This window comes from Ammodytes marinus (assembly GCF_949987685.1).
Source record: "Ammodytes marinus genome assembly, chromosome: 9".
In the NCBI taxonomy this organism is placed as follows: domain Eukaryota; kingdom Metazoa; phylum Chordata; class Actinopteri; order Uranoscopiformes; family Ammodytidae; genus Ammodytes; species Ammodytes marinus.
Genome location: NC_137213.1, coordinates 18971078 through 18998573, shown reverse-complemented (window position 1 = coordinate 18998573; position 27496 = coordinate 18971078). Strand labels below are relative to the sequence as shown.

The 27496-nt window shown below is 40.1% G+C and overlaps 1 protein-coding gene across 1 annotated transcript; it reads right to left on the bottom strand.

Moving 5' to 3' along the window:
- Positions 1-1084: 1084 nt before the first annotated feature.
- On the bottom strand, positions 1085-20529 carry LOC307255000 (solute carrier family 25 member 36-A). The gene is made up of 7 exons (XM_080033594.1): positions 20112-20529; positions 17648-17812; positions 15310-15387; positions 10510-10610; positions 5620-5686; positions 5244-5533; positions 1085-4175 (listed from the first exon to the last, which is right to left on the bottom strand). Exons 1-7 carry the CDS (start codon positions 20150-20152, stop codon positions 3982-3984), a joined length of 936 nt encoding a protein of 311 aa, XP_079889720.1. The 5' UTR covers positions 20153-20529; the 3' UTR covers positions 1085-3981.
- Between the last annotated feature and the right edge of the window lie 6967 nt (positions 20530-27496).

Below are 27496 nucleotides of genomic sequence, written 5' to 3'. Positions count from 1 at the left end.
ATCCATAGTTCCCGCGATGCAGTGAAGTCCACCTGTCCCCTTAGAAGAGAAACACCCCCAAAGCATAATGTTTCAACCTCCCTGCTTGACTGTGGGGATGGTGTTCTTGGGGTCATAATCAGAATTCCTCTTCCTCTAAGCATGGCGAGTCACTATGATACCAAATAACTTGATTTTGTTCTAATCTGACCACATCACCTTCTCCCAAGCATTCTCTGAGTCGTTCAGGTGTTCATTGGCAAACTTCAGACGGTTCTGTACATGTCCCTTCATGAGCAGGGGGACCTTACGGGCACTACAGGATTTCAATCCATTACGGCATAGTGTGTTACCAATGGTTTTCTTGGTGACTGTGGTCCCAGCTGCCTTGGGATCAAAAACAAGCTCCTCCCGTGTAGATCTGGGCTGATCCCTCACCTTTCTCATGATCATTGATACCCCACAAGGTGACATCTTGCATGGAGCCCCAGACCGAGGGAGATTGATGGTCATTTTGTGTTTCTTTCATTTTCGAATAATCGCACCAACAGTTGTCTCCTTCTCACCCAGCTTCCACCCATGTGTTTAATGGTTTTATAGTCTATTCCGGCTATGTGCAGGTCTACAATCTTGTCCCTGATGTCCTTAGACAGCTATTTGGTCTTGCCCATGATGGAGATGTTGGAGTTTGATTTATTGACTCTGTGGACAGGTGTCTTTTATACAGGTAACAAGTTGAGACAGGTGTGTTTTATAGAGGAAACTAGTTGAGATTAGGAATACTTTTTTAAAGCAAGAGGACTAATCTGTGGGAGCCAGAATTCTTTATAATTGGTAGGGGATCAAAAGATCAAATACTTTTGTCACTCAATGAAATGCATAATAATTTATATCTTTTTTTAATGTGATTTTCTGGATTTTCTTTTTGATATTCCGTCAATCACTGTTAAAATAAACCTAGCTTTAAAATTATAGACCGCTCATTTCTTTGTAAGTGGGCAAATTTACAAAATCGGCGAGGGATCAAATACTCATTTCCTCCACTGTACATGTACAATGTACATAGAGAAAATACAATTAAGTGATAGGCATTTTAGTTGCAAGTGGGTTTTTATTAACTTTTGTGTTTAAAAACAAACAAACAAACAAACAATTCACAACAAGTCACAGATTGAGCTGGCAGAAACCAATCTTCCAGGAATTATTCAAACCTGATTGAGGTGGCAGCCTGTCCAAGCAAAAAGATTGAAGAGGTTTAATTGTATACAGACAGAAATGAGAGGTAAAAAAATAAATACAAGTGAAATGTTTTCACTCTGTCCAGTCTACTTTTGGCGTCACATTTGAGTGATTTGACCCCAAGTTAAGTTAAGACCCCATTAAGTGTTTTACAAAGAAATGGACATATATGATACAGCAACTATGGGCTAGCAACACATCAATGGAGACTGAAAAATCAATAAAGGTTTTAACAGGGCCAGGGTCAAATTTGATAAGGTGCTCGATACGCTTTGGAAAAAATATATGGGACACCATTTCCCGAAAGATAATTCTTTATGTAGCCCTATGCTTAATGAACTTTTTTTTTTTTTTTTTTTTTTTAAGATATTTTTTTGGCATTTTTATGCTTTATTGATAGTGTAGAGACAGAGTCGAAATGGGGCAGAGAGGGGAGTGACATGCAGAGAACGACCGCGGGCTGGAATCGAACCCGGGTCCGCTGCTGGCCGAGGCCCATGGGGGGGGACGCCTTACCAACTGAGCTAAAGGCGCCCCCTTAATGAACTTTGTTAATTGATCATTTAAAAGGGAGCCATTTACTGTCAGTAACAGAGTAGCAATGTCTGGATACTTTCAATTTCAGTTTTTAACAGTCCCAACTTGCTGTGGTTTTCTGTACAGTTTTCTGAAAAAGAAGATTCCAGCTCTCACATTAAAATACTGCCATCTTGATATTGAATATCATGTTGCTATAGGAACTGATAATAATCTGACAGAAAATAAGGAACAATGTAAACATTAAGAATAACGGAACGTTCACTTTCTATGGATGCTGTAAAATGACTTATCAATGCTTCAAGAACAGTATTTGTCCTACAGGGGTTCTCTGCTATGCACATGACAGCTTATAGCAACATACAAATACAAAAAAAAAGATATCAAAAACCCACAACATACATGGTATGAAAAATCAGCAAAGCAATATCAACAGGCAATGTCAAAACAAGGTTAAATTGCACAAAATTGAAAAAGAAAATCGCAAATGCAAAGTACAGCATGATCGTACATGGGCCTCAGAAAAACAATAAATGATATGCATATACAGTTTCTATATTATATACACACACGTTTGGACATCCTTCACAACTACTGAGAACTCTAAACTGTACAATATATATATATCTGCTTTTAAGAACCGTTGCGCAAAATACCATTTTGATAAACAGTAATACTTGTTTTTTTTCTTGAACAATGTACAAGTTCAATCTGTCCACGCAATAAAATGCAAAGCACACAAGCCCTCAAAAAGGCCACCAAAGTGCATGTTATCAGGTAAGCTGGAAGCCACTGGAAGAAAAGGACTTGCATGAGAGTTGGAATGAAAGCTGCCCGTGTCGTACAGGAGCTTTTCCACACTCCCAGCCGCAACGTCTTGCTCGAGTAATAGTTAGTGGAGGGAAATCTGGAGAAGATTATTAATTATACATGCAGGCACACATGACTGCAGATGCACAAACAGATGCACAAACACACACACACACACACGCACTCGTAACCACAGTTCTGTAATCACTGTGAAAGTGACCAACAGCATGTTAGACTTGTACAGACACACTCACACACTCAAACAGGTTATGGGATGGTGATGATGCTCCATCAACATTTCTCCATACACCGTCACATTATAGTCAAGTAGTGGCACTCCAATTAGTAGATATTGAGTATTGGTAGCTTTTGGACAACATCAAACAAAAGCACACTGGTCTAATGTTTTCACACACGATGTTAAAGACCACAGCAGCGGCTGGGAGCAGGCAGAAGCTAGCCTTGTGTACAAATCTCCTCTCAGTTTTAACAAACCGAAAGTGTCGACACTGGAGGCCAACTTCAGCTAGAAAGTGTGTTACCACCAGCTACGGTGTTTTAGAGGAAGAAAAACACTGATTCACAGTTAGCTTTTCGACCTACACTTCATAAACACAATCCCTCTGATGCATGTGTTTGAATGACAGGCCATCACAAGCTCATTTTTGTGTTTTCTTGGGTTTGGGCAGTTAGCTTACTTCTGTGTGTGTATGAGCCTCAGTCAATCAAATGGGGAGAGAGGTGTGCCTTCAGTGTTCAGCGGGGAATGCTTGAAGCCATGCTTTCTGTAGTGCCTGGGAAAAAGGTAAGATTTTTTTGGTTTCAACGTCAACTTCCTTCTGACATTCTGCTTTAAAAACGGACATTCCTTATCTGCCAGCCCTCTCAATCCTACTGTAGCCTCACAGCGTGCAAAGTCGAGCTTCTTGGATTATTGAAATTGACCTACATTTAGTTATCATCTTTCTTTTCAAATCCAGTTGCCTCCAAGCATTCCCCCTTACTCAATAACATCTCTATCTGAGAGCGAAAAAGGCAGTTCTTCACTCCTCTGTCAAGAAGACACGGACGCAATCCAAAACCCTTTCTGTTAGGCCACTGGGTTAAAATATCTTTCTTTAGGAGGTGCCAACCTCTTAATGTGTATTTCTTCAGTGCCTCTTTTCTTCCTACCCATATTACCTCCTCTAATATGTATATGTTCCAGTAGGCAAATAAAAGGGGAAGAGGAGGTGATGATGGTGATATAGTAGGGTTCCTCCTTCCTGTTTTTTTTTCTTCATTTAGTCAATTTTTCCTCTTCTGGTCCGTGTAGAGCATCTTGGGTTTTTCCTTTGGTCTTCATTTTGACATGTTGTCCTCACACTCATCCTTGCCAAAGGGCTTCCTTCTCAGTCATTGGCATAACCTGGTGGACTAATGGCGGAGCAGGTAGACCACCACTTCATAGGTGCACATCATGATGGCTGTGTTGGGGATCTGTCTGACCAGGTGTGTGGTTAGACCGCGGTACAGCGCCCGGTATCCCTCCTCCTTGGGCACCGTCAGCAGAGTTTGGAAGAAGGAGCGGTACTTGCTGCCTTCCTCTCGTAGCCGTGTGCGGATCACCTCTGCAATTAGAGGAGAACAATTGTGTTAAATACACTACCGACCACTAGTTGTTCTTGTCAGACTTTGCCCATAAGTGCTGTGCACTCTCCCTAGCACCAAGCTATTGGCTACTCATTGATCCTTCTTTTGGTAGACAAGCAGCTGTCCCTCAACCCAACTAATCCTAACCTGTGAATAATCTTCTAGAGACGTTGTGTGTGTGTCCTGATGACCTAAACAGATGATATCTTAACTAAATTAGCTGTAGGTTGTATAATAAATTAAGTCATATTTATAGCACAAGTGAAGCATGATATATTCAGTTCAGGAAAAGTGTGTCACTGCCTCACTCTAAGTGCAATACATCTTGATGCCTCCTTCCCGTAAAACTAAAATGTGGGTTCCCCCTGTTACTAGTCGTTTTGCTATGCTAAACTAAGCTAAGGCCTGCTGGCTCTAGCTCTGTAAATAATGCACAGGGGAATGGCATTGTTCTTCTTCTGTTACATGCAACAAAGCATACGCTATTTCCAAAAATGTGGAAGTATTCCTTAAAGCTCCAATGCAAACATGGTTTTGCCAGTTAGCTTAAGAAATATAAAAATCTCCAAACAAAACTATTAATTGAATCATAAAGATGGGGAACTGGTAATAATCTCTACATTTACATAAATAACTTGATATATTTCATATCAAGTATTTATAAACACATTTAAATTAATGTGGCAGCATAGTTATCTTAGAAGTGTTGGATTTGTTCTTAAGGAATAAGTCTTGTTATATTGTGACATTTGAGCACTTTTATTAGGCTACAAATAGTCCCCAAACTACTGTTAGAGTACATTTTGTTAAACACTACAGTGCCCATATGTTTAAGTCTTTTTAAATAGCTTTGTTAAAAACAAATGTATGTACATCTGCAGTTGCAGTGCCAAACTGGGCTAGGGAAGTCAGAAAGTATCAGGAGACGACATAACAAATTTTTGGGGGTTTTCTTTCCATGGGATTTGCTTGACGAGATTACCGTAAAAAGAAAAAAAATTCTTAAAAAAAAAAAAAAAAAACAAGTGAGTCAGAACTTAGGTTACCGTGAGGGTAGGCGATGGAGGTGGCGCAGGTCTTGGAGGTGGCTGCTGCCAGCATCATGCCCACAAAGTCTGAAGCGTCTTTGGCCACCTCGTCCTCTTCGTCCATGCTGGCCTGGGCCTTCTGCTCCGACAGTTTACGCTTGATGCTCTCGTAGATGACAAAATGGATGACGGTCTCAGAGATGCCGGCGTACGAGGCCGACATGCCTCTGTAGAACCCTCGCAGGCCGTCCTGCTGGTACACCCGGCGCACGCACTCAAACGCATTCATCCGCCGCTCACCCCGCTTCCTGAAATCATACACATGACAGTTTAATTAAGGTCCATTCAAAATAGAATTTCATCCTCGTATTATAGACATTTGAGCTTCCCCTACCTGGTTTCAAGCTGCAGACGCGTCTTGATCAGCCAGATGGGATTGGTGGCTGTGATGGCTGTGAACCCTGGGGAATTCAAGAAGAGGGCAGAGGTTCAGACAAGACGCAGAGACATCAGGAAGACAACACAATCTAAATCAACTACACTAATTATTCTATACTGTACAATACAAGGATGACTAGTGAGAAAGCACTTCACCAAACACCATCAACTCATCAGCATTAGGGTTTTTACTTTACTATGAGCTATTCAAATATCATTAGAGAATTATTGTATGGATAATTTATGAGACCATATCTGTAATAATTCAATTCTTTTTTGTGAATTTGCTTATTGAGTAACAGACAAATGCATTCTTTTCATGTGAAAAGCTATAAAAGGTGTATAGAAACAACAGGTCTCTTCCTGAAGTGAAGTATCAACAGTGTATGAAGGCAGCAGCTGGGAGTGCGTTCCATTTACATTTATAATTTTTTTATTTTTAAATACTGCAAATTCATTCATTATTCTTATTTTGGCAGATTGTTATAGCCATACTGGAGTTTTCATTATTTTAGTTATTATTTTTGTTGTTATTTTTGATTACACTTTCACTGTGCTTTAAATACACATACAATTTATTGTCCTTTAACCAGCAGCTGCCATTCCACAACTTCCAAGTTAAAACACAGTGGGCTTGATTTGAGTTTTACTCATTGTATGTTTAGCCCAACAAATATGCCCCATTTGTTAGTTAATGAACATCTACAGTATATGTGTATACCGTGACATTTAACTGGTTAGCTGGGGAGACATTAGAGACAAGCTGTTGGCCTGATAATAGCCCCAACTAGCACAGCTACAACGGCACAGAGAAATAGAATGGTGTCTGGAGATTCTTGAATTATTCAGCAGAACCAAGGTGGAAAGTCTCTTAACAATAGATGTATTGCAGACTTCCTAACAGTGGTGGGAAACCTTGTTCTTTATGTCCATCTGCCTTCACAGCCCATCATATGGTTAGTTTAGTTAGATAATATACAATAGACAATAATGGCATCTTATTGCGTGTAAAGAATACCAAACAGATGTTAGTGTGAGTCATTTACAGGGGGTGATACTTTGAACAAACATTGCTTGTTTTTGTTCAGTAAGAACAATATAGTGTAAAGTGTGATCTGTAGGTTGTAAAGCTAATTATTGAGCATTTTATGTCTTGTGACACAAAGTATGTCTAAAAGTTTCAATGCAATACAAATTATGCACCAGAGCGATAAAAATATGGCTATTGGCAGAAAACAGCAACAACGAGGGCAAGTCTATAAAAGAGACCTCTGAGTCACATCTACTGTGTATCTTAAAGCAACACAGCCCTACGTTAAGGCAACTGCGTGAAGAAGAGAGAGGGTGACACTGGTGGTCTGTTGAAGAAAAAGAAGAGGAGAAACAAAAAGAGGAAGAAGAAAAAAGAGGGAAGTAGAAGGAAGTATAGCGTCTATGGAGTGTACTCACGAGGGAGGGGCAAAGCTCCTCCAGCTCTCCTCCCCTGCTGCAGCTAGTAGCCTGCAGATATGGGGGGCTCAGATGGCGGGGGTCTCCCACCCAATCACGCAGGGGTGAAAGCTTTACAGTAAAGCCCTAAAATAGACACAGGCTTTTCTGTACCACAGTCGCACACAAGCAGCAGTCACATCCCCCCCCCCCCCCAAACCCCGTTCCCTAACAGCCACCTAGCCCAACCCACTGGTACTGTATCTTTCCATCTCTACTCATTTATTACTGGGTTGAATCAAATTGGTCTGAATTTCTTTTTAATTTCATTTTACAATTTATCCCTCTCTTTACTCAAAGAAACCAACCCAATCCAAAACTGCAGCTCCATCACACCAGAGCGAGTTACAGAACAAACATAACATTTCAGGAAATGATCAGTTTTATAAATCTATATATTAGAGAAAGAAACCAAATCAAATGCTCACTGAGCAAAAGGCAGGTGGAAATGCTAACCTTGTCCTTGTGTAAAACAGACACTTAGCTGTAGACAATGGTGATGAAGGGAGAGAGGAGACCATTTAATGAATGTGTGACGATGATGTAAAGATCAAGTGACTTATCATCATAGTGAAGTGAATCAATAAGATGGCACAATGAATGCAACATAGCCAGCACCAAATGCTTCTCTGGCCCCAAGTCTGACCAGCTGGTTTTCTAGAAAAACTTAAAATAACAGGATGACATGTGCCCCCATACGAGGTGTTTTGAGAAAAACAAAAGTCCTCTTCAAAAAGGAGTAAAAAGGACTCACAAAAGGACACTGGAAGGAAACATACTTTTTTCATATTATTTTCTACTGTTGAATTAAATATCCTATAACAGGAAAGCCTTGTGTCCATATAGTCTTTGTAGATTTTACACAAAACTCCATGGTATGTGAACCACACGTGCATATTTGCTTATTCAGATAAGAGTGCATAAATAGCACATGTAGGCCAACTAGTCTTTACACGTGTGCATGCTGCTGCATGTTGTAAATTATGATCCTTCTATAGGCATATGAACTCTGTGTCAGAATAGTTTGACCTACATTCAGAGAACGCAAACATGCTTTGGATTAACTGCTGGAAAAACTTTCTGGGACTTGCCAAGTGGGCCCACAGTTCACAGCATGAGAGGCAGTGACTCAACAAAGTTACTCTACAAAACTGGAAGCAATTATATCCAGGCAGTGGGTTTAGATCCAGCTGTTCAGACACGCTTGAATATGCCTTTAAATATGCACTACTCTCTCCAGAAACAGTGCAAGACATATTTACTGTATAGTTTAACTACACATTTATTTGCCTGTGTATGCCAATGACGGTAAGTGTGGAGCATTAAGAAAAAACATTATTCTCCAAGCTTGATGACCAAAAACTTGAAGACCTTTCTATATGTTGCCTTAATTTCATGTTGTTCACATTCAAGTGTTCATTTGTATGTATGTTTCTATTTGATTTTATTGGTGCCAGTACTGTTAGGGTTAAACTGTCGTTGTTGTTAGGATGTACAACTATTTCAAAAAAGAGGAAGTCAGGTTGAATAGTACCAGCCTTTTGGATGAGGGACTGACAGAGATTCTCCCTGAAAAGAAGTGACGGAGGCACTAATGGTGTAGATGGATGATGAGGAAAGAAAGATATGGAGCACATAGATCACAACCTACTGTAGCGGTGACAAGGTTAGCATTTCTTTTGTACTGACAACATCAAATCCACAGAGGTATGTGTCAGCATTACTTTAACTTTACTCTGTTGATGGAACAAGAGAACAGGCTAATGTAAAGGAGTAACTAAAACCTTGTAATAAGAACTTAAAACTACAAACCAGCAGCAAACACATTGCCAAAAGCAACGGTAATATCATTACAAATGAATAACCAATATGAAATTACTAATATTCATTCAAATCACCATGGTTTTCATCATACCAGTGTAAAGAAATGGGGTGCTACCTGACGTGTCCGTCTGAGTGCCAGGGGCCCCGGTTGACCTTTCGGGGCCGTGCTCTCTCCTCTATACACACAGAGCAACGAAGGGGGCCCAGACCGCACTGTTTAAGTAACAACTGGGATGTTAAACCATTTACAAAGGCCTCTAGAGAGGCCTTAAAAAAAGAATAAAAAGAGGACAAGAGGGCGAGGAGGGTGGAAATAAAATAATGGACGACACGGTGGGCAAAGAGAAGGAAAGCACAACCTAAACTTTGAGGACCATGTGGTTTTCTTCTTTTTGTAAAACAAGCTTTGACTCATACAGTTTTAGACTATTCAAGTCTGAAGGTGCTGATGTTGTATTATCTGAGTGCATGGCTGTTAGACAGCTTGTGAAAGTAAGTAACCTGTTGAAATTGCAATTGAAGTTGTAATAATGTGATATGTGTTTGTGTGACTGGCATGGTTTAAATGTGCTTTTTTTAAACTATTTTCTTAAAAGAAAGTGCATTCAAACCTGTATAATTTATATACATCTTTCAGGGCTTGTTGTCACAGTAACCACAGAGAGGCTGTGTTCACCACAATCAAGGTGAGTTTGATCCTGAGAGTCTCAAATTGTGCTTTCTGACAAATTATTGTTTGTAACTAATATTCTATACACAAAACAGCTATGCATAGGGGAGTAACAATACACATATTCGTACCAAACCGCACAGGCCCTACCGTACCGAACTGCACTGTACTGCAATATGTAATTATGGCGTAAATAGCGTCAAGCTGACGTAAATATGCCAAATGTACAGGCTTGTTTTGATTGCGGTGCGGAACTTGGACCTTTATTTGAGTAGTACTTTATTTATTAGAGGCCTTGGTTGTTTGGAGCAGTATTTGCTTTTCTATACTGTAAAATACCTCTAGGCTGCAATTGTAGTTAATGCTACAGTTTATGCACGCAGTTTTTTTTGCATTTTTCCTATTAGCTGAGAACCGTACCGTACAGAACCGAACCGTGACTTCAAAACCGAGGTACGTACCGAACCGTGACTTTTGTGTACCGTTACACCCCTAGCTATGCACTACCTCACTATAACAGATATTATTTCTTGGCTTTAGCATGCTTTAGTTATTCACAAAGTTTTTAAATTGTGAAGATCCCACCATCCAACACATGTACTGTATATGGAGGGGAGGGTGTCAAAGGAGGGGCAAATGAAGTGAAACTGTGTGATACTTCAAATTAAGACATACAAAAAATAAGAAAAATGTATCCATCTGATGAGGACAAATTAAATAATTCTTTCAAGTTTTTGGGGTATTTTAACCCATATTGATTTAAACTGCCCAGTGCCCACACAGGCTGACAGACAGACAAATATAACACTCAGCAACAGACAGTGACAAACAGACAGAAGGGAGGGGAGAAGGAGCCATCTTTACCTGCCATCGCAGCTGACACCATGTGCACCTGGGTAGAGTCTGGCTCCAGCACCCCGTTCAGCTTCTCCTTAGCTGTTGAATAGGCCGCAAAGTAAATTGCCCTGTGGCAAAAATTAAATAAAAATAAGACAAGCGGTTAGTGAGAAATTGGAAACACTTTGAAGTTGATTAAACTACTACAAAATAGTAAGGAAATATTGGGAGAAAACTATATATTTCCACATTAAGTAAACTTAAAACACAGAAAAGCTGTATAAATAACAGAAAAATATATAAAGAATAGCATTAAGCATTAGACATACATTTTTGTTGGATTTTCTGAAATAAAATACAGCCCTAATTGAACATCAGGGTATGAAGTAGAGCTAAGCTAAGCTAATATGTAGTCGAAGCGCAAGACACTGAGAGAAGTTTATCTGTGTCTGACTGCGCGTGCGTGTGTGCGCGTGTGTGGCTCAATCTCATGGAACGTTTTAGTAGCAGACTTATCTCCCATGATTCTAGCTGCTCCTCACTAAATAAAATCACCGGATTAAGTCAACATTTCCGCTGCATGGAATTAAACCCAGTCAACTCCACTCCCCCTGCTGCTCTGCAGATGAGAGATAAATGATGTGAGTGGGTGTGAGTGTATGTGCATCTCTCATACGTAATGAGTGTTGCTGCTGGTTTAAACGTGTCTGTATGTGTTAAGTGTGTGTGTGTGTGTGTGTGTGTGTGTGTGTGTGTGTGTGTGTGTGTGTGTGTGTGTGTGTGTGTGTGTGTGTGATGATAACAAATGTGCCTACAGCATGCCCGCTGAGCTGTGCTCTCATTAGCACCAGAACAATCTTTTTTAGCCTTTTTCTCCAGCATCAACGTGCTGTTACCTAATTATAACAGGAGAGGAATACTCTGTAGCCCAGCAACCCAGACCTCTTCTTGTACATCAATAAATAAATCTGTTTTTGTATTTGATCATATTGCATCGGAAACTTTGGCTTAGACTGGGATTAATTTGAGTTAAAATGTTGCATCTTATGTTGTCATACCCCTTTGAACCTGGAATCTTCCACTGATGACAGCATGTTGATTGATAATAACCCATAGTAAATTGGCTCATGACTAACCAATCGAAAATCTTTTTTTATTAAAAGTCTCTGTATTTATTCACATTTATTGTAGGTTTTCAAGTTCAACTATATAACTTTTCTTTTTTTTGTGCAAATTTGTATGACCATCTGAGTGACAATGTGTGCATTTCCTTTGGTCTCTCAAATCATATACTTGTAACACAACTGCGGCATGAAAAAACTAGGCTGCTATGCTGCTGGAAAACTAGATAAAATATCCAAATGTTATTCAAGATGCTTAAGTTTCCACAGATACCAAATGAAGTATTGTGATATCTAATTAAAATAAAATCATAAAGGCTATCCCCAATTTACCATAACAGTTTTATTTCAATACTGTATCGCTCATCACACAGGCTGGAAAAATGCATCTAAATCTGGTTCGTACATCAAAACAAAGCATATTGGAAAACATTACAATTCAAACGGTTCCAAAATACAGCACAGAAGACAGCAGGGAAGCTCATATGTGGCCAATGAGTTCATCAGTTTCATCTCTTATGTAACAATATCTTCCTATAGCGGTTTACATGTTGTGGGCAGAATACAGGCTGCCATATCCACAGCTGGACTACTAGCCTATGGGACTGACACAGACACAGACACAGACACAGACACACACACACACACACACACACACACACACACACACACACACACACACACACACACACACACACACACACACACACACACACACACACACACACACACACACACACACACACACACACACACACACACACACACACACACACACACACACACACACACACACACACACACACACACAGTGTGAGCCAGACAGATAGAGACAGCATAGACAGTGAAGGATTTAGAGGACAGACAAATTGTGAGCATAGGACACACAGCACGCACGCGAGAGAGAGCGACAGAGACAGAGACAGGGAGACAGACAGAGAGAGACAGAGAGAGGCTAAAGATAAGAGTATGGAAAGGTTGAGTCAGATAGATGCAATGGTCATGTGATGCAGCAGTAGCTAGGGAGAAATAACAGGTCAGCATTATAAGGTTAGACAAACACGTCTGACTCAATATCAGAACTTCATTGTGATAATGCACAACATTAACAGTCACATGACAAGTGTATCCCAGCTGTCCGCCCCCAGCTGTTGCTGACTGACTAAGTTACAGCTGTTATGCAACCCTAACCAGCTAAGCGAAGAGACATTTTATTAGATTTATTTAGCAAAAGCCAATACACTCCTTACAAAAAAAAAATCCCAGGGCTGATGTTGCCCAAATGATTGCTCAATAGCCATGTATCCCATCCCAGACTGTCTGATATATGTATCTACAACTGTCACTTTTAAATTGTACAGTGTGTCACTTTAATTGACGCTTATATACTCCTCAAAATGCTACCTCAAATCTGTATAGTCACTTTAAATTGCCATTTGTTTTCAAAACAATTCTCCATATGTCACTTTAATCCTTGAAAGACACCTTCAAATGTACCAGACACTATGACACTTATTCTGACTGAGTCGGGCAGATGTTTTGCTCTGAGATCTTGTTGTGATAAATGTCAATCCGTCAATATGCCCAAATATCTGTGTAAAAGGGTCTATTGTCTCTCTCTTTACTATATACAGTCAAGTGCGAAAGTTTGTGAACCCCTTGAACATTTTGGAATTTTATTTATTGTCTACCATCATTAATTCATTTTTATCAATACCAGTATTTTTTATATGAAATAACAGATGTTTGTTTATCAATTCAACATTTTTCTTTTCCAGAAATCAATTGTTAAAACAGATAAAACAAATTATTTGACGAATGTTGTATGTGCAAAAGTTTGTGAACCCTGAGCTGCATTGCTTAAATGGAGCAGGTAAACACAATCAGATGGGCCAAATTGAGTCATGAAATGGACCAATGTAGTGAGAGATCTTTAGGGAAGAAATTGGGCGGCACTAGATACAACAGAGATAAAACCAGGTCAGTTTAGGCTCACCAAAGTGAACCCATACAGGTCAGACATGCTAAAAGGGGAAACAATCTCAGAGGATCTCAGGAATAGAGTTGTGATGCTGCACATTTGTCTGGGGACAGCTATAAATTATTTTAAAAAAAGTTTGAGCTCCATCGGTCCACCGTGAGGCAAATCATCTACAAATGAAGAGCTTTAAGAGTGACTGAACATCTGCCTAGAAGTGGACTTCCTTCAAAAATATCCACAAGCGCCACAAGATAAGTGATTTTTCAGTTAAAAGCCAACCCAAACATTACATCTGGTGATTTGCAGACCTCTCTTGCAGCATCTGGGACAGATGTGCATGGTTCCACAATAAGAAGAAAACTCAGTCAACATGGCTTTCATGGGATGGTTGCTGAAGAAGCCTCTGCTCTCAAAAAAGAACAAAACTGCTTGTCACAACTTTGCCAGAGAGCACCTGGAGATACCTGAAGTCTTATTCTGTGGACAGATTAGTCAAAAATTGAACTGTTTGGTCATAACCAAAACCGCCATGTTTGGGCAAAAACGCAATTCTGCCTACCACCTAGAGAACCTTCTCCCAAGTGAATAATGGTGGTTTCAAATTGTCTGCAAATCTCCAGGTGTAATGTTTGGGTTGGCTTTTACCTGAAAAATCACTTTTCTTGTGGCGCTTGAGGATATTTTTGAAGGAAGTCCACTTCTAGGCAGATGTTAAGTCACTCTTAAAGCTCTCCATTTGTAGATGATTTGCCTCACGGTGGACCGATTGAGCTCAAATTTTTTTTTATGAATTTATAACTGTCCCCAGACAAATGTGTAACATCAAAACTCTATTCCTAAGATCCTCTGAGATTTGTTTCCCTTTTAGCATGTCTGACCTGTATGGGTTCACTTTGGTGAGCCTAAACTGACCTGGTTTTATCTCTGTTTTATCTAGTGCCGCCCAATTTCTTTCCTAAAGATCTCTCATTACATTGGTCTATTTCATCAACCAATTTGGCCAACCTGATTGTGTTTACCTTGCTCGATTTAAGCAATGCAGCTCAGGGTTCACAAACTTTTGCACATACAACATTCGTCAAATAATTTGTTTTATCTGTTTTAACAATTGATTTCTGGAAAAGAAAAATGTTGAATTGATAAACAAACATCTGTTATTTCATATAAAAAATACTGGTATTGATAAAAATGAATTAATAATGGTTAAAATAAATAAAATTCCAAAAGGCTCAAGGGGTTCACAAACTTTCGCACTTGACTGTATGTGTATATGTCTTTGCCTTTCTGTATACAGCCTTACTATTTATTGCCTTTACTGCCTTTTTCTTTACGGCCTTACTTTTTACTGCCGTTTGCTTATGTAACTGGAGGAAACACTATTTCAATCCGCAGTGCACAGTTTCTGCTGTGTTTAGAATGATAATGAAGCTTGATGTGACATGTGAAGTAAATAATGCAGAAACGCCTTTATTGTTTTAAATCAGGCCATGATGGTGCTGATAAAGAGTGGTTCATGCTGAGGAGGGTTTCTTAGAATTTTTTTAAGATTGTGGTGACCTAAATTACCATATATTGATGATCAGATGTGCAATTATAGATTATTTTCTTTGGACATCATTCTGTACAGGTTTGTGGTATTGCCTAATACCTCGTAAAAGTGACACATGGCAGGGGAGTGTATGCAACTGAACACACCCAGTCACGTGTAGATAAAGCGTTATGTACCTGGAAGGTGCCACACCCACAAGGTTGGGTCCCAGTCCTCGGAAGAGTGAACGAGGTCCCTCTTTCTCTAGAATTAACCTGTAGAGATAGACAGAGATTATTATCCTATCGTCATAATACAGAGCATGCATACAGTCCATTTTACATCCATGTAGTATGCGTTATTAAGATTTATAGAGTTGGGCGAATATATGTGATTGGCTGGCTGGAGAAAAACTCTCACTGTTATTTTAATCAGAGTTATGAATTCAGATCCGACACAAAATTTGCCCCAAGAAAGCAAATTACCAACCATTTTACCCAAAATGTATGACCATTCTTTAAGGTTTAGAAATTGTGAGTTACCCACAAAAATACCACAGTTCTTCATCTCACCGTTAACGTGGAAGCAATAAGCAGATGAACTAGAAAATGATAACAGCTTTGGGCAATCCGTCGAGACTTGACACTCAATACAGACTTGACATTATACTCAGGGGTCACTGTCAACACACTGAAAGACCCAACATAAATTAAACAACAGGTGTGCCCTGCTCCGGTGGTGTTATCATGAAGGCTCACATGTTAATTTTCCTGCTGTAACCCGACTCCCAAGTTCAAATATTCCTCAGCAGTGTTCATTCTAACCTATTGCCCAGTGACCGTATTTCCGCTGCATGCAGCACATAAAATTGTATAGAAAGTGCATTGAAATCAAGTATTCCTGAAAAGAAATAAGAGACCCAAAATGGACCTCTGGCCAAATAATAAACGGCTCCTTTGGTTGGTAGAAGAAATTTTAGTGCTAGTACTTAGACTTCAGTTTTCCCACACAATAGAGACAAAGCATATATCCCATCTTTTCTTAAGGAGTTATGTACTGTAGCTCTATGTTTTTCATATTGTGGGTTTTGCTTTTGCACCCTGGTTCTGAAACGTTGCCAACTTCTATTCATAGCTGAGTACATCAACTCAAAAAGGATTTGCAGTCAGGAATTGCAACTCCTCAAGAATACATTGAGTAATTATCTAATTATAATTATACATATAGTTAGTTGATATATTGCAAAACTTAAACAAAGCCTTTAAATACTATGCTCTGAAATGGAGCAATGGCTGCACCTCACAGCATGTTGACCTACTTTTACTTTTTTTTCTTTCCCTGCCAAACCACTGCTCCCTCCTCTGCCCTGTTCCGCTCCGTATCATGTAATAGTGGTGTAGAGTTTCTGCCCGGCCCAGTATATCTCAAGGACAACGTAAAGAGTTGGTTGATGTCGACACAAGACAAATGTTGAACCCAACAGAATGCCCTGATAAACTGCCTTCCAAAGAGGAATTAGGTCAATGTCATTAAACAGAATCCTGAAAAGAGCATTGTTGGCAAAGCTTCGTCAATGCAGAAAAAAACCACAAACTGTCAACCAAATGATTGCAACAGTCAATGAGAACAAATCCATTTTGAATGACAAATATGGATTTTGTAAACTGCGCAAGAGCAAGAATAGCACATTTTCGAGATATCCTGGTAACACTGTACACTAGTGACTATGAGGTCAATCAAAGATGCCAAATTTGCAAGTCAAGCACTTGCTGTTCCACACACAGCAGCTTGTGCATTCTGTGATAACTTTAAACACTGTGTGACTTGCTCCGTGACAGTAATGTCAGTGTGCTGCCAGAGAACCAGAACAGAGCACTGTAACCATGTTGAATATTTACGTATCACTAAGTGACCTACATATTTTGCTTTGAGTAGGTTCCAAGTAAACAGCTAACCAATTTTCGATTCCCCTTCCCTCTCACTTCACATCTTTCTGGTGATTTAATACTGTCTAATGAGAGGAGAAATTATATTTTATGTTGCAGAAAAAGGGAACAATTTATTGTGTATTTCTTACAGCCAATGAGCATTAGGTCACAAAGAGGTTTAGAAATTGATCCTCTTTGTCCACTAATAAAGCATACTTTAGTCTGGACCTTGTTGCATTGCTTAAGTATCTTGGGTTATAGATTCTATATAGCAGTTTAGCACATACACCAACCACCATTGTATTTAATAAGGGGCACTTTGGTGCATGAACATTTTCTGTGAAAACCAACACAGACTGTGGGTGTCACAGGCTCACAACTGAGACAGAATGATTACAAAACGTACTTGTATTTTGTAAAATTAATTTGGTTTTCTCAGTTAGAAAAGGAAAAAATATATATTGTCACAAAAAACTGAACATATGATCAGAAATTGGGTTAACATAAGTATTCTATACCCCATAGTTCATCAAAACTTGGTACCATTCCTTTTTCAAAACCCATACAGTAAAGCTGGTCCAATTAACATGTCTTTCATTGTCCTTACTTGAGACAGTGCAAAGGCCCCGGAGGAGCCATACGGGCCACACTGGCTCCATTGACGGTGCTGAGCTGGACTTCAGAGATGTAGAGAGTGATGGAAGAGGATTGCAGTCTGGTCTTTACAACCTCCAGAGGACAGGTCAAAATGGCGCCCACTGTGCCACCACATCTAAACAGAGGCAGGGAAGGGGTTGAGGTAGGAAAGGTGCAGAAACAAACGGGATGGGGAGAAGGAAAGTAGTGTTAAAACACAGTGAAAATAATAACTTTTAACGCTCTGCTTTATTATTCACATTGGTCAAAAGATAGAAGAGGTTGGGGGCGCTTGGGGTGTAGTGGTTGGAGCGCTCCCCCCTCAATATTATTATTGCATTTGGTCCGAGTGACATCGATATTTTCTTTTTTTAAACCATCGTCTAATACTGATCTCCCCAACCACTGGTAACACAATCTGTTATTCCTTTAAGATCTAAAATTATCTAGGAGCAGGCACACAGAATCACCATGACCTGACAGCACTGTGATATAGAAGATACGGCTATGTGTAATCAACCAGTTAATACTTTACTGATGAGACTGTTGCTTGTCTGGCTATATGAACTCATGCGCGCAGCGCGCACACACACTGTACATAAACTGCTTAGATATCAACCACAGAATCTCATGAGGAAGCCGTCAGCATGAAAACAACCTAAAGCTAAATTTAAATCTAATTTTGATCCATTTTTCTCTCATATAAATATCAGATAAATATCACTGAACTGTATTTGTTCAGTTGTATTGAAATGTTAGCAATAAGTGCTTCATTTTGAAAGGCCAAGGCTAACCAGACATCATCTCTAAACAATCCCCCTGCCAGACAGGCATGTACGTTGATCCTCTGCTTTCACCAACGGCTCAGTCCTTTCCACAATAGGACTTTGTATTGACAAAGCTTTACAAGTGCTGGTTGACTATCGTAGGGACAAACTATATGAGTAAAGCGGCAACTAGTTGTAGTCTTAAGTGGTGTTTCCTGGCTGTTGGCAGTAAATTCCTCGAACTGCAGCTTCTTCCAAGAACAACCAGTTATATTTACTTTTCAAAAGACCGACCCACATTCATGCTCACAGGCAGCCGTGACCCTTGGCCTACTTTCTTTCTGCTGCACACGTGTGTGCCTCACAGTAGGTGTAGCTACAGTGGTAGTATTATAGAATAGAGTCATTCCAGCTTGTGTTTTCTTATTTTTATTTTTTTTTGGGGGGGGGGGCAGATCTGATTTTGCTTAACATTGCAAAGTGTCTTGTTTTTGTTCTAAGATTAGAAAAGAGAGAAAACAGAAGGGAAGAGTTGTTGTGTGACGAGATTATCATGTTCTATTGTTAATGGTTTGGTGCAAAGAGGAAAGTGAAGGTTACAGACGCAGAGAAACTGCAGACAATGGAATAGAGAACAAGACAGGCGCACTGGGTCAATCTGCTACATTTTATGTGGGTGTTTACATTTTCTTTGATGTTGTTGGGCCTGTCTGCAGAAAAGTGAATGAGAATCACTGCTGACTTATTGCATGGGCCACCAGTTTAACCTAAAGTAGTCATACTTTATTCCTCTCATTTTGTGGCCTTATTTGTTGGTTAAGAAAGATCCTCACAAACAACAGAATAGTTCAATTTTAACCAGTATGTAACACCCTAACAACATTACCTTCCACCTCTGGTGTTGACATTTATTTTCAACAAAAATCTTCAATGATTATTATCAGATCGATTTAGTAAGTAGGCCTAATGCTCGTCTGCCTTATTTGGGGTTCCTTGACGCGATGTGGAAACCTCTTAATTAGCCTCAAAATTAAGTTATATGAATTGTGAATTTCAACAGTTGGAAATATCCATCAATAAAGAAACAAAATCTACAGGCATAAAAATTGTGAACTCTTTTGTGACTGAAATTGACATTTAATTCATCGTATTAATCTACCAGGCTCTTTAAATGCTAAACTAAAAGAAATGAGTAGCATATTGTTGTAGATGCAGCAGAAATTAATTAAGTTATCGAGAGAGCAGTATAGAGCCCGGAAATACTTTAAATGTGCCTTCAAAATAAAAGCGTAAACTGTCTCCACTTCAAAGGGAGTGTATTAAAAAGGCATAAAACAAAAATAATAATACTGAAATACTCAACCAGTGCTTTTTGTGGAGTAAAATTAACGCTCAAACACGCTCTATATCACGTTTGGGTTAATGCTTTACAGTAAAAGTGGACGAATTTTTAAGTGACGACAGGAAGCTTAGCCTGAATCCAGGGTTTGGATGGTTTATCAACTGACGTGCACACAGCTGCCAGACTTGTATGCACATGCACGCGCTACATTAAAAAACGGCCCTTGTTTGTTTTGTAAGTAAACCCGACGACGACAACGACTCATTTTTAAATTTCAATTGAATAATAAAACACAATATCCATTAGAAATTCGATGTTTGACTCACCCTCCTGCGAACAAATGAACCAGCGTGTCCCTTTGACTCATGATTTAGCATGCCCTGCCAAGCAGCGCACCTCTAGGCTGCGACAGAGGGTCAAACACGGGCTACGGTCCCGTCCCTTCCCGTTGTTTTCTGCCTCCGAATTGCTCCGCACGTAGATTGGGCAAACGACGTCGATGATGAACCAGCGGTGGGGCGAGTCTCCGGAAAAAATTAGGACTGCGGTCGGCAGACAAACCCCCCTCTGTATGTCGCTATCAGCTCGCTCAGGTTTCCCTCTCACACAGATAGATAGCTGCTTATCTTCGACTAAAACACCGAAGAGCTGCACTGCTCACTTGGCTAACTACTGACAGGAGAATATCTCGGCGCTAGCAAATGGGTTTTATAGCACATCTACGGATTCGTCTCGAATTATCACTCCGCATTCATCGCTGCATTGAGAGCGAAGAAGGCAGTGCTCATAGTATTTACTGTACAATCATAGGCTGGAAAACAGACGCTGCAATTGGTCAGCCGGGCGCATGACGTCACGCCTCCTTCGCCCTGACCATGCACTGCTCACATGCACCCCGCGTCGTTCAGAGGGTCAGGTTGTGAACCTTTCCCTCAGATGGCAAGTCAAGGCCAAAGAAGACATATGGCTACTTTTCTAGTTGTGACTAAGTTTGGTCCGTTAATGTTTAACAAAAGCACGTTTTCTTTTGTTGAGGTCCAAAACTTTTTGTAGCTCAGGCCCTAGCTGCTGCAAAAATAAAATACAATTTTCTAGGTGTGTTAAACCATTGTGGATAATCTTGCATAGGCTAACAATAGTCAATGTGTAGTGGCAGTATTGGGAAAGTTAATTATCTTGATTAGCTTAATTTGGTTATTTAATCTATTGTTTGTAGGCCTACCTATTAGCCTGACTCCGCCCGCCCACCTACTTCCGCCCAAATTCAAATGAAATTAAGTCTGGTTGGACCACTCTACCTACCTATGGTTTATCAACTGAATTGACCATTTCACAATATTTGATTATATTGCAATAAAGATTGCATATGCCTTGACAAAACGTTATACTTTAACCTACCACCAATTATGGATATGAATACACAGAGTGAGGAGAATGTAACTTCAGTAGCCTTTTTCAGACAAGTGTTGGAAAAAATACAGCCTGTCCGAGAGATTAGATATTAACACAGGTGCTGTCTATAGGATGAGGGCATCTGAAAATTTTTAGTGCTTACCAGGTCCTTCAATAAAACATTTTATTTTAAAATGTTCATATGGGTAATTGAAGTTTAATACAGTTGAATATCCTTCTCCAAAGCAATTTAAAAGTGGATTTTTTTTTCCTCTTCTAAAAGCGTGCAACACAATCAGCTGACTACACTCAGAATAGTCAGCTGGTGATTGGATAATAAAGAGCTGGATGCATCCACACAGGTTTGTAATTGGGAGCACGGTATGACAAGTTTGTGTCATGTGCATGGTTTAACTGTTCACATTCGTAAAGTCAAAACCAATTCTGTTATGTCCTCCATTAGAGAGGTCTCATGACTCATGAGATTTTCGGATGGATGCTGTGAGAGTGGTTTGCTGTCAGATGAACAAGGATGGTGTGCCTCTTGTTATTACGCAATTGTCTCATTTGGATTACTTCTACTATGTAAATTAAATTTGTATTCAGTGAACAGAATATACCAACAAATGAAATCACAGAATGAACATGTTTTGACTACAAAACTATGAAACATATTTGAAAAATGTGGATCCAAAAGGATGTTGAGCAATCTCAGGTGCTGCCAAACAGACAGGGCCCGAACCACAATACTTCCTCTCCAACATGGAGACCTGGTAAGACCACGAGCCACAGAAACACAAGTCATATTGACAGCAAAAAGCAGCTCCTCTTTGCCATTCGTATCTCTAAATCAATAGAGTCTAAAGTACAAAACGTCCAAAAATAAAAACTATGTTAACACAGGGTCATTCTAAGAATAGTCCTGAATTAAATTCTATGAAACTCTAGTGCAGTTTGATTTGTAATTGAATTGAGTATATGAGAAATAAGATGGGAAAAAGTCAACACCACGTTCAAAAGTCACAAAGGACCCCCTTTGTTGATCATCATTATCTGGGCAATAAATACCAGCCATCTGTACAAAAAAGGCCAAAGCAGATTATACTTTTTAAGGAGGCTGCGATCTTTCAACATCTGCAGCAAACTTCTGCTTATGTTTTATCAGTCGGTGGTCGCCAGCATCCTCTTTTACGCTGTGGTGTGTTGGGGAGGCAGCGCAACCAAGAGGGACTCCTCCAGGCTGGACAAGCTCATCAGGCGGGCCGGCTCTGTGGTCGGCATGAAGCTGGATGGTCTGGTGACAGTGGCAGAGAAGAGAACCGCTAGGAAACTTCTGGCCATCCTGGAGGACACCAGCCACCCTCTGCACACTGTCATCAGCAACCAGAGAAGCTCCTTCAGTGACAGGCTGCTCCTCCCCAGATGCAGAACCAACAGACTAAAAAACTCATTTGTCCATCGTGCCATCATACTCCACAACTCCACACATGGAGGGAGGAGGGGGGTGGCTGATGGAACATAACCGCAACAGCTTGCATAATCTATTTATTTATTTATTTATTACTACACACTAAGGTCAAACAGAGATATAAATGAATAACTGTTGCTAACATCTGCTGCTGCTGCTTCTTTTTAAAATGTATTTATAAATATAAATCTGTATTTTACTTTTTTACCATGTATATTGATGCATTTTAGTGACTTGCTTGTGTCATGTTGTATGTACTACAGCTGCTGCTGGATTTTTGAATTTCCCTGAAGGAACACTCCCAAGGGATCAATAAAGTGTCTATCTATCTATCTATCTATCTATCTATCTATCTATCTATTAATAAACTAAATAATAAAGCTGTAAAACTGACCATAGGGACTAGAATAGAATTAGCAGAGATTCTTACTCTGGGATTATATTCGAATTAAGTGATCCCACGGCCAAGGCAAGGCTACTGAAATCGACATAACATCTAGAATGCCGTCTGGTGTGGATTTGTGTTAAATAATGGTCAAAGGTCCCCAAAGAAGACAGGTCAGGTGAGCATTGCATAGATTTTTTTTGCCATTTGTATCTTTAAATCAATAAAGTCAGTGCCAGATGAAAGTTCAAAACATCCAAAAATAAACACCATGATGGATAAATAAACACAGGGTAATTCTAAGTATAGTCCTCAATGAAATTCCATGAAACTGCAGTTAAGTTGGTGAACTCTCATAAAGTATTCAAGATTATCTTCAAGTGAAGCTATCCCAAGGCCAAGCAAGGCTACTGAAATCAACATCTAGAACGCCATCTCATATGGATTGCATGGTGTTACATAATGGTTAATGGTCACCAAAGTGGACATGTGAGCATTGCATATAGATTGGGGGTGTGAGAAAGGCAGCTTGGTCAAAGTCTCAAAAGGACAAGAGTGCATCGGTAAATGAGAGAAACTGAATTATTGCCATCCACTGAGGACTCCCGCTGACAATTTAAAGGATCACGAGATGGAACTACTGCGATTGAATTACACTGTGATTGAAAGCAAAACGCTGTGAATCAGTTGCATAATCTGTCTGTCTAAATCTGTCTGCTTCTCCGTTTAGTGGCTGTCGCACTCTCTCTCTCTCTCTCTCTCTCTCTCTCTCTCTCTCTCTCCATGTTTCTGTGTAAATCTTGAATGAATGTAGCATGTATGTATTTTAATATTGTTCCTGTGTTTACATCACTCAGTTCCATTTGTCATACTTCACCCATACTGACCCGGCGTTCTATCATTATAAAATCACTATAATAATATAACGAATGAGGTTATTCTTCCCTCAGTCTTCCCTTGGCCCAGCTGTCCTGTTAATCCTAACCCTACATTTCCCCATGTGTGATGTCACACATGGGAAATTGTAGGGTTAGACAGTGAGACCATGAAACACTCTTTTCTCCGGCTCGGATGAACCGATATCTAAAATGTTTGCCCATGTATACTACATAGGATCTCAGAGCTCAATACACCTTCATATTTCCACCGGTGAAGTAGGACTTTGAATTCAGTGCAAATGTAACAACTATGTTATTTGTGTCTAATTTGAATTTACTAAGTGTTTTAGTGATTTTTTTATTTACATTTGGCAGCAGCTCCGCACATGTGACGACTACATTGGACATGCAGCTTCTGTGCCAGACCTGGCAGCTGCAGAGAGAGAAAAGCAGTGGCCATAGTGAACCATAGGAGTAATGTGCTATATGTATACTGCAGCCTATATTCAACCTGACAATCCAGGTGAAGTCTCATGCATCAAACTAAGGAGAAATGCCAGCAGCAGGAGGCTGGACTCATAATGCACTGACAATGAAGGTAACCTACATTGCAAATTGTTGAATATATGCTATGTCTGCGAAACCGTTTAAGACTACCTTCCCAAGAAACTCCTTAATGACTGCAGCAATTGATCAAGAATCCAGCAAGTGTTGCCGAACACAAGACACATCATTGCAATCACATAACCTGAATTTTACTGTTCAATATTTCAGAAATATTGTATAATGTATATGTTATTTTTGACTTATTATAACTGCTCAAACACCCATAATGGGTGACATGTCAATGGTTGCAGGAGCATTTGTGTATCCGTCTATGTTAAAGTCCACTAACACATGTCTCATGATATCACCCACATGCCAACAGGTAGTGTCTCATGATTTCTGTTGGACTTTGGAATATAGTGTTTCTATATCTAGTAAAAAGCTACTACTTTATTGTCCAAAAGTGACACGTGACGAAGGGCTGAATGAAGTCAGTTTGAGCATTGCATCAGTAGGTCCAGATCTAGGCCACGCATACTGTTCAAAATGTTTGCTTTTGCAGACCTTCATGTCACTGAGTTTGCTTTTTCGGGGGCTGACACTAAAAAAAGTAACAGACCTGGCTCAAACATGTTTCCAATTCCTTTCTCTGATCAAAGTGCATTGTGTTTTTGAATCAGTGACCAGCTTCACAATAATCTGTTACTTGTGCCTGTTCTAAACTGTCTGGCTTAATGCGTGCCAGACATGCAGTGACACCTGTAAACCAGTGGTGGATCAGAAGGCTATTCATACTAAATTAATATTAAAAACATTTAGAAATGCTACAATACAAAAAACTCCATTTACAAAAAGGTAAGTCAAGATCTTCTTCAAGTCGAAGTAGGATTTTCAACAAAAGGTGGGTCTACTGAAAGTAGCCTATTAAAAGTAAACTCTAGGCCAGGGCTATTTAATAGGCGGCCAGCGGTCTGTAGTTTTTTTGTATTCAAATAAGCAGTTGTTTATTTCTGTACTGTGCATTGGCATCTTTGAGCAAAATACAGCCAACATTTTCGCCTCCCATGACCCTGGACAGTGACCCCTTGACAAACATATTTTGGGGGGGAAACACTGTAAGGTGTTGCACTTAGAGTAGCCTACATTTATTTCTATGTTTTTTGATAAGCTGTTGCACTCTTAGTAAACCTAGGCCTACCTGTATTTTGATAAGCTGTTGCACTTAGAGTACATTTATTTCTATGTATTTTGATAAACTTTTGCACTTAGAGTACATTTATTTCTACGTATTTTGATAAGCTGTTATGTTTAGAGTTAACCTATTGTGTTTTCCTGAACTGATAAGATTGTTAAACACTTAAACAACAGGCAGCCTATGTTAATCAAATAGGGATTTTATTTTTGATAAGGTGGTGAACTCTATTTGGTAAAATAAAGACAATATATGCACTCCTATGTCGTTGTAGTGTTTTACAGTATATGTAGCTATTGATGTGATGCTCATCAATTTTAGGCATTTTTTTCTGGCCCCTCATTTTGGATCATTTCCACCAACCGGCCCCCATTCAAAACTACACTCAACAAAAATATAAACGCAACACTTTTGTTTTTGCTCCCATTTTTCATGAGATGGACTTAAAGATCTAAAATTCATTCCAGATACACAATAATACCATTTCTCTCAAACATTGTTCACAAATCTGTCTAAATGTGTGATAGTGAGCACTTCTGCTTTGCTGAGATAATCCATCCCACCTCACAGGTGTGCCACATCAAGATGCTGATCTGACATCATGATTAGTGCACAGGTGTGCCTTAGACTGTCCACAATAAAAGGCCACTCTGAAATGTGCATTTTTTTGCTTTATTGGGGGTCTGGGGACTCAGAACCAGTCAGTATCTGGTGTGACCACCATTTGCCTCATGCAGTGCAACACATCTTCTTCGCATAGAGTTTATCAGATTGTCAATTGTGGCCTGTGGAATGTTGGTCCACTCCTCTTCAATGGCTGTGCGAAGTTACTGGATATTAGTGGGAAGTGGTGCACGCTGTCGTATGCGCCGGTCAAGCACATCCCAAACATGCTCAATGGGTGACATGTCCGGTGAGTATGCTGGCCATGCAAGAACTGGGACATTTTCAGCTTCCAAGAATTGTGTACAGATCCTTGCAACATGGGGCCGTGCATTATCTTGCTGAAACGTGAGGTGATGTTCATGGATGTATGGCACAACAATGGGCCTCAGGATCTCATCACGGTATCTCTGTGCATTCAAAATGCCATCAATAAAATGCACCTGTGTTCTTCGTCCATAACAGATGCATGCCCATACCATAACCCCACCACCACCATGGGCCACTCGATCCACAACATTGACATCAGCAAAGCGCTCACCCACACGACGCCACACACGTTGTCTGCCATCTGCCCTGAACAATGTAAACCGAGATTCATCCGTGAAGACAACACCTCTCCAACGTGCCAGACGCCATCGAATGTGAGCATTTGCCCACTCAAGTCTGTTACGGTGACGAGCTGGAGTCAGGTCAAGACCCCGATGAGGACGACGAGCATGCAGTTGAGCTTCCCTGAGACGGTTTCTGACAGTTTGTGCAGAAATTGTTTGGTTATGCAAACCAATTGTTTCAGCAGCTGTCTCAGTGGCTGGTCTCAGACGATCTTGGAGGTGAACCTGCTGGATGTGGAGGTCCTGGGCTGGTGTGGTTACACGTGGTCTGCGGTTGTGAGGCCGGTTGGATGTACTGCCATATTCTCTGAAACGCCTTTGGAGACGGCTTATGGTGGAGAAATGAACATTCAATGCACGAGCAACAGATCTGGTTGACATTCCTGCTGTCAGCATGCCAATTGCACGCTCCCTCAATGCTTGTGGCATCTGTGGCATTTTGCTGTGAGACAAAACTGCACATTTCAGGGTGGCCTTTTATTGTGGACAGTCTAAGGCACACCTGTGCACTAATCATGATGTCAGATCAGCATCTTGATGTGGCACACCTGTGAGGTGGGATGGATTATCTCA

What these genes read in the sequence shown, in the direction of transcription:
- LOC307255000 (XM_080033594.1), bottom strand. Translation starts at nt 20,152, where the DNA reads ATGAGTCAAAGGGACACGCTGGTTCATTTGTTCGCAGGAGG. An exon ending in GGGCCTTTGCACTGTCTCAA is followed by an intron (nt 15,388 to 17,647) that starts GTAAGGACAATG and finishes CTATCTCTACAG; the next exon opens with GTTAATTCTAGAGAAAGAGG. An exon ending in CTCCATCGCCTACCCTCACG is followed by an intron (nt 4,176 to 5,243) that starts GTAACCTAAGTT and finishes CTCTAATTGCAG; the next exon opens with AGGTGATCCGCACACGGCTA.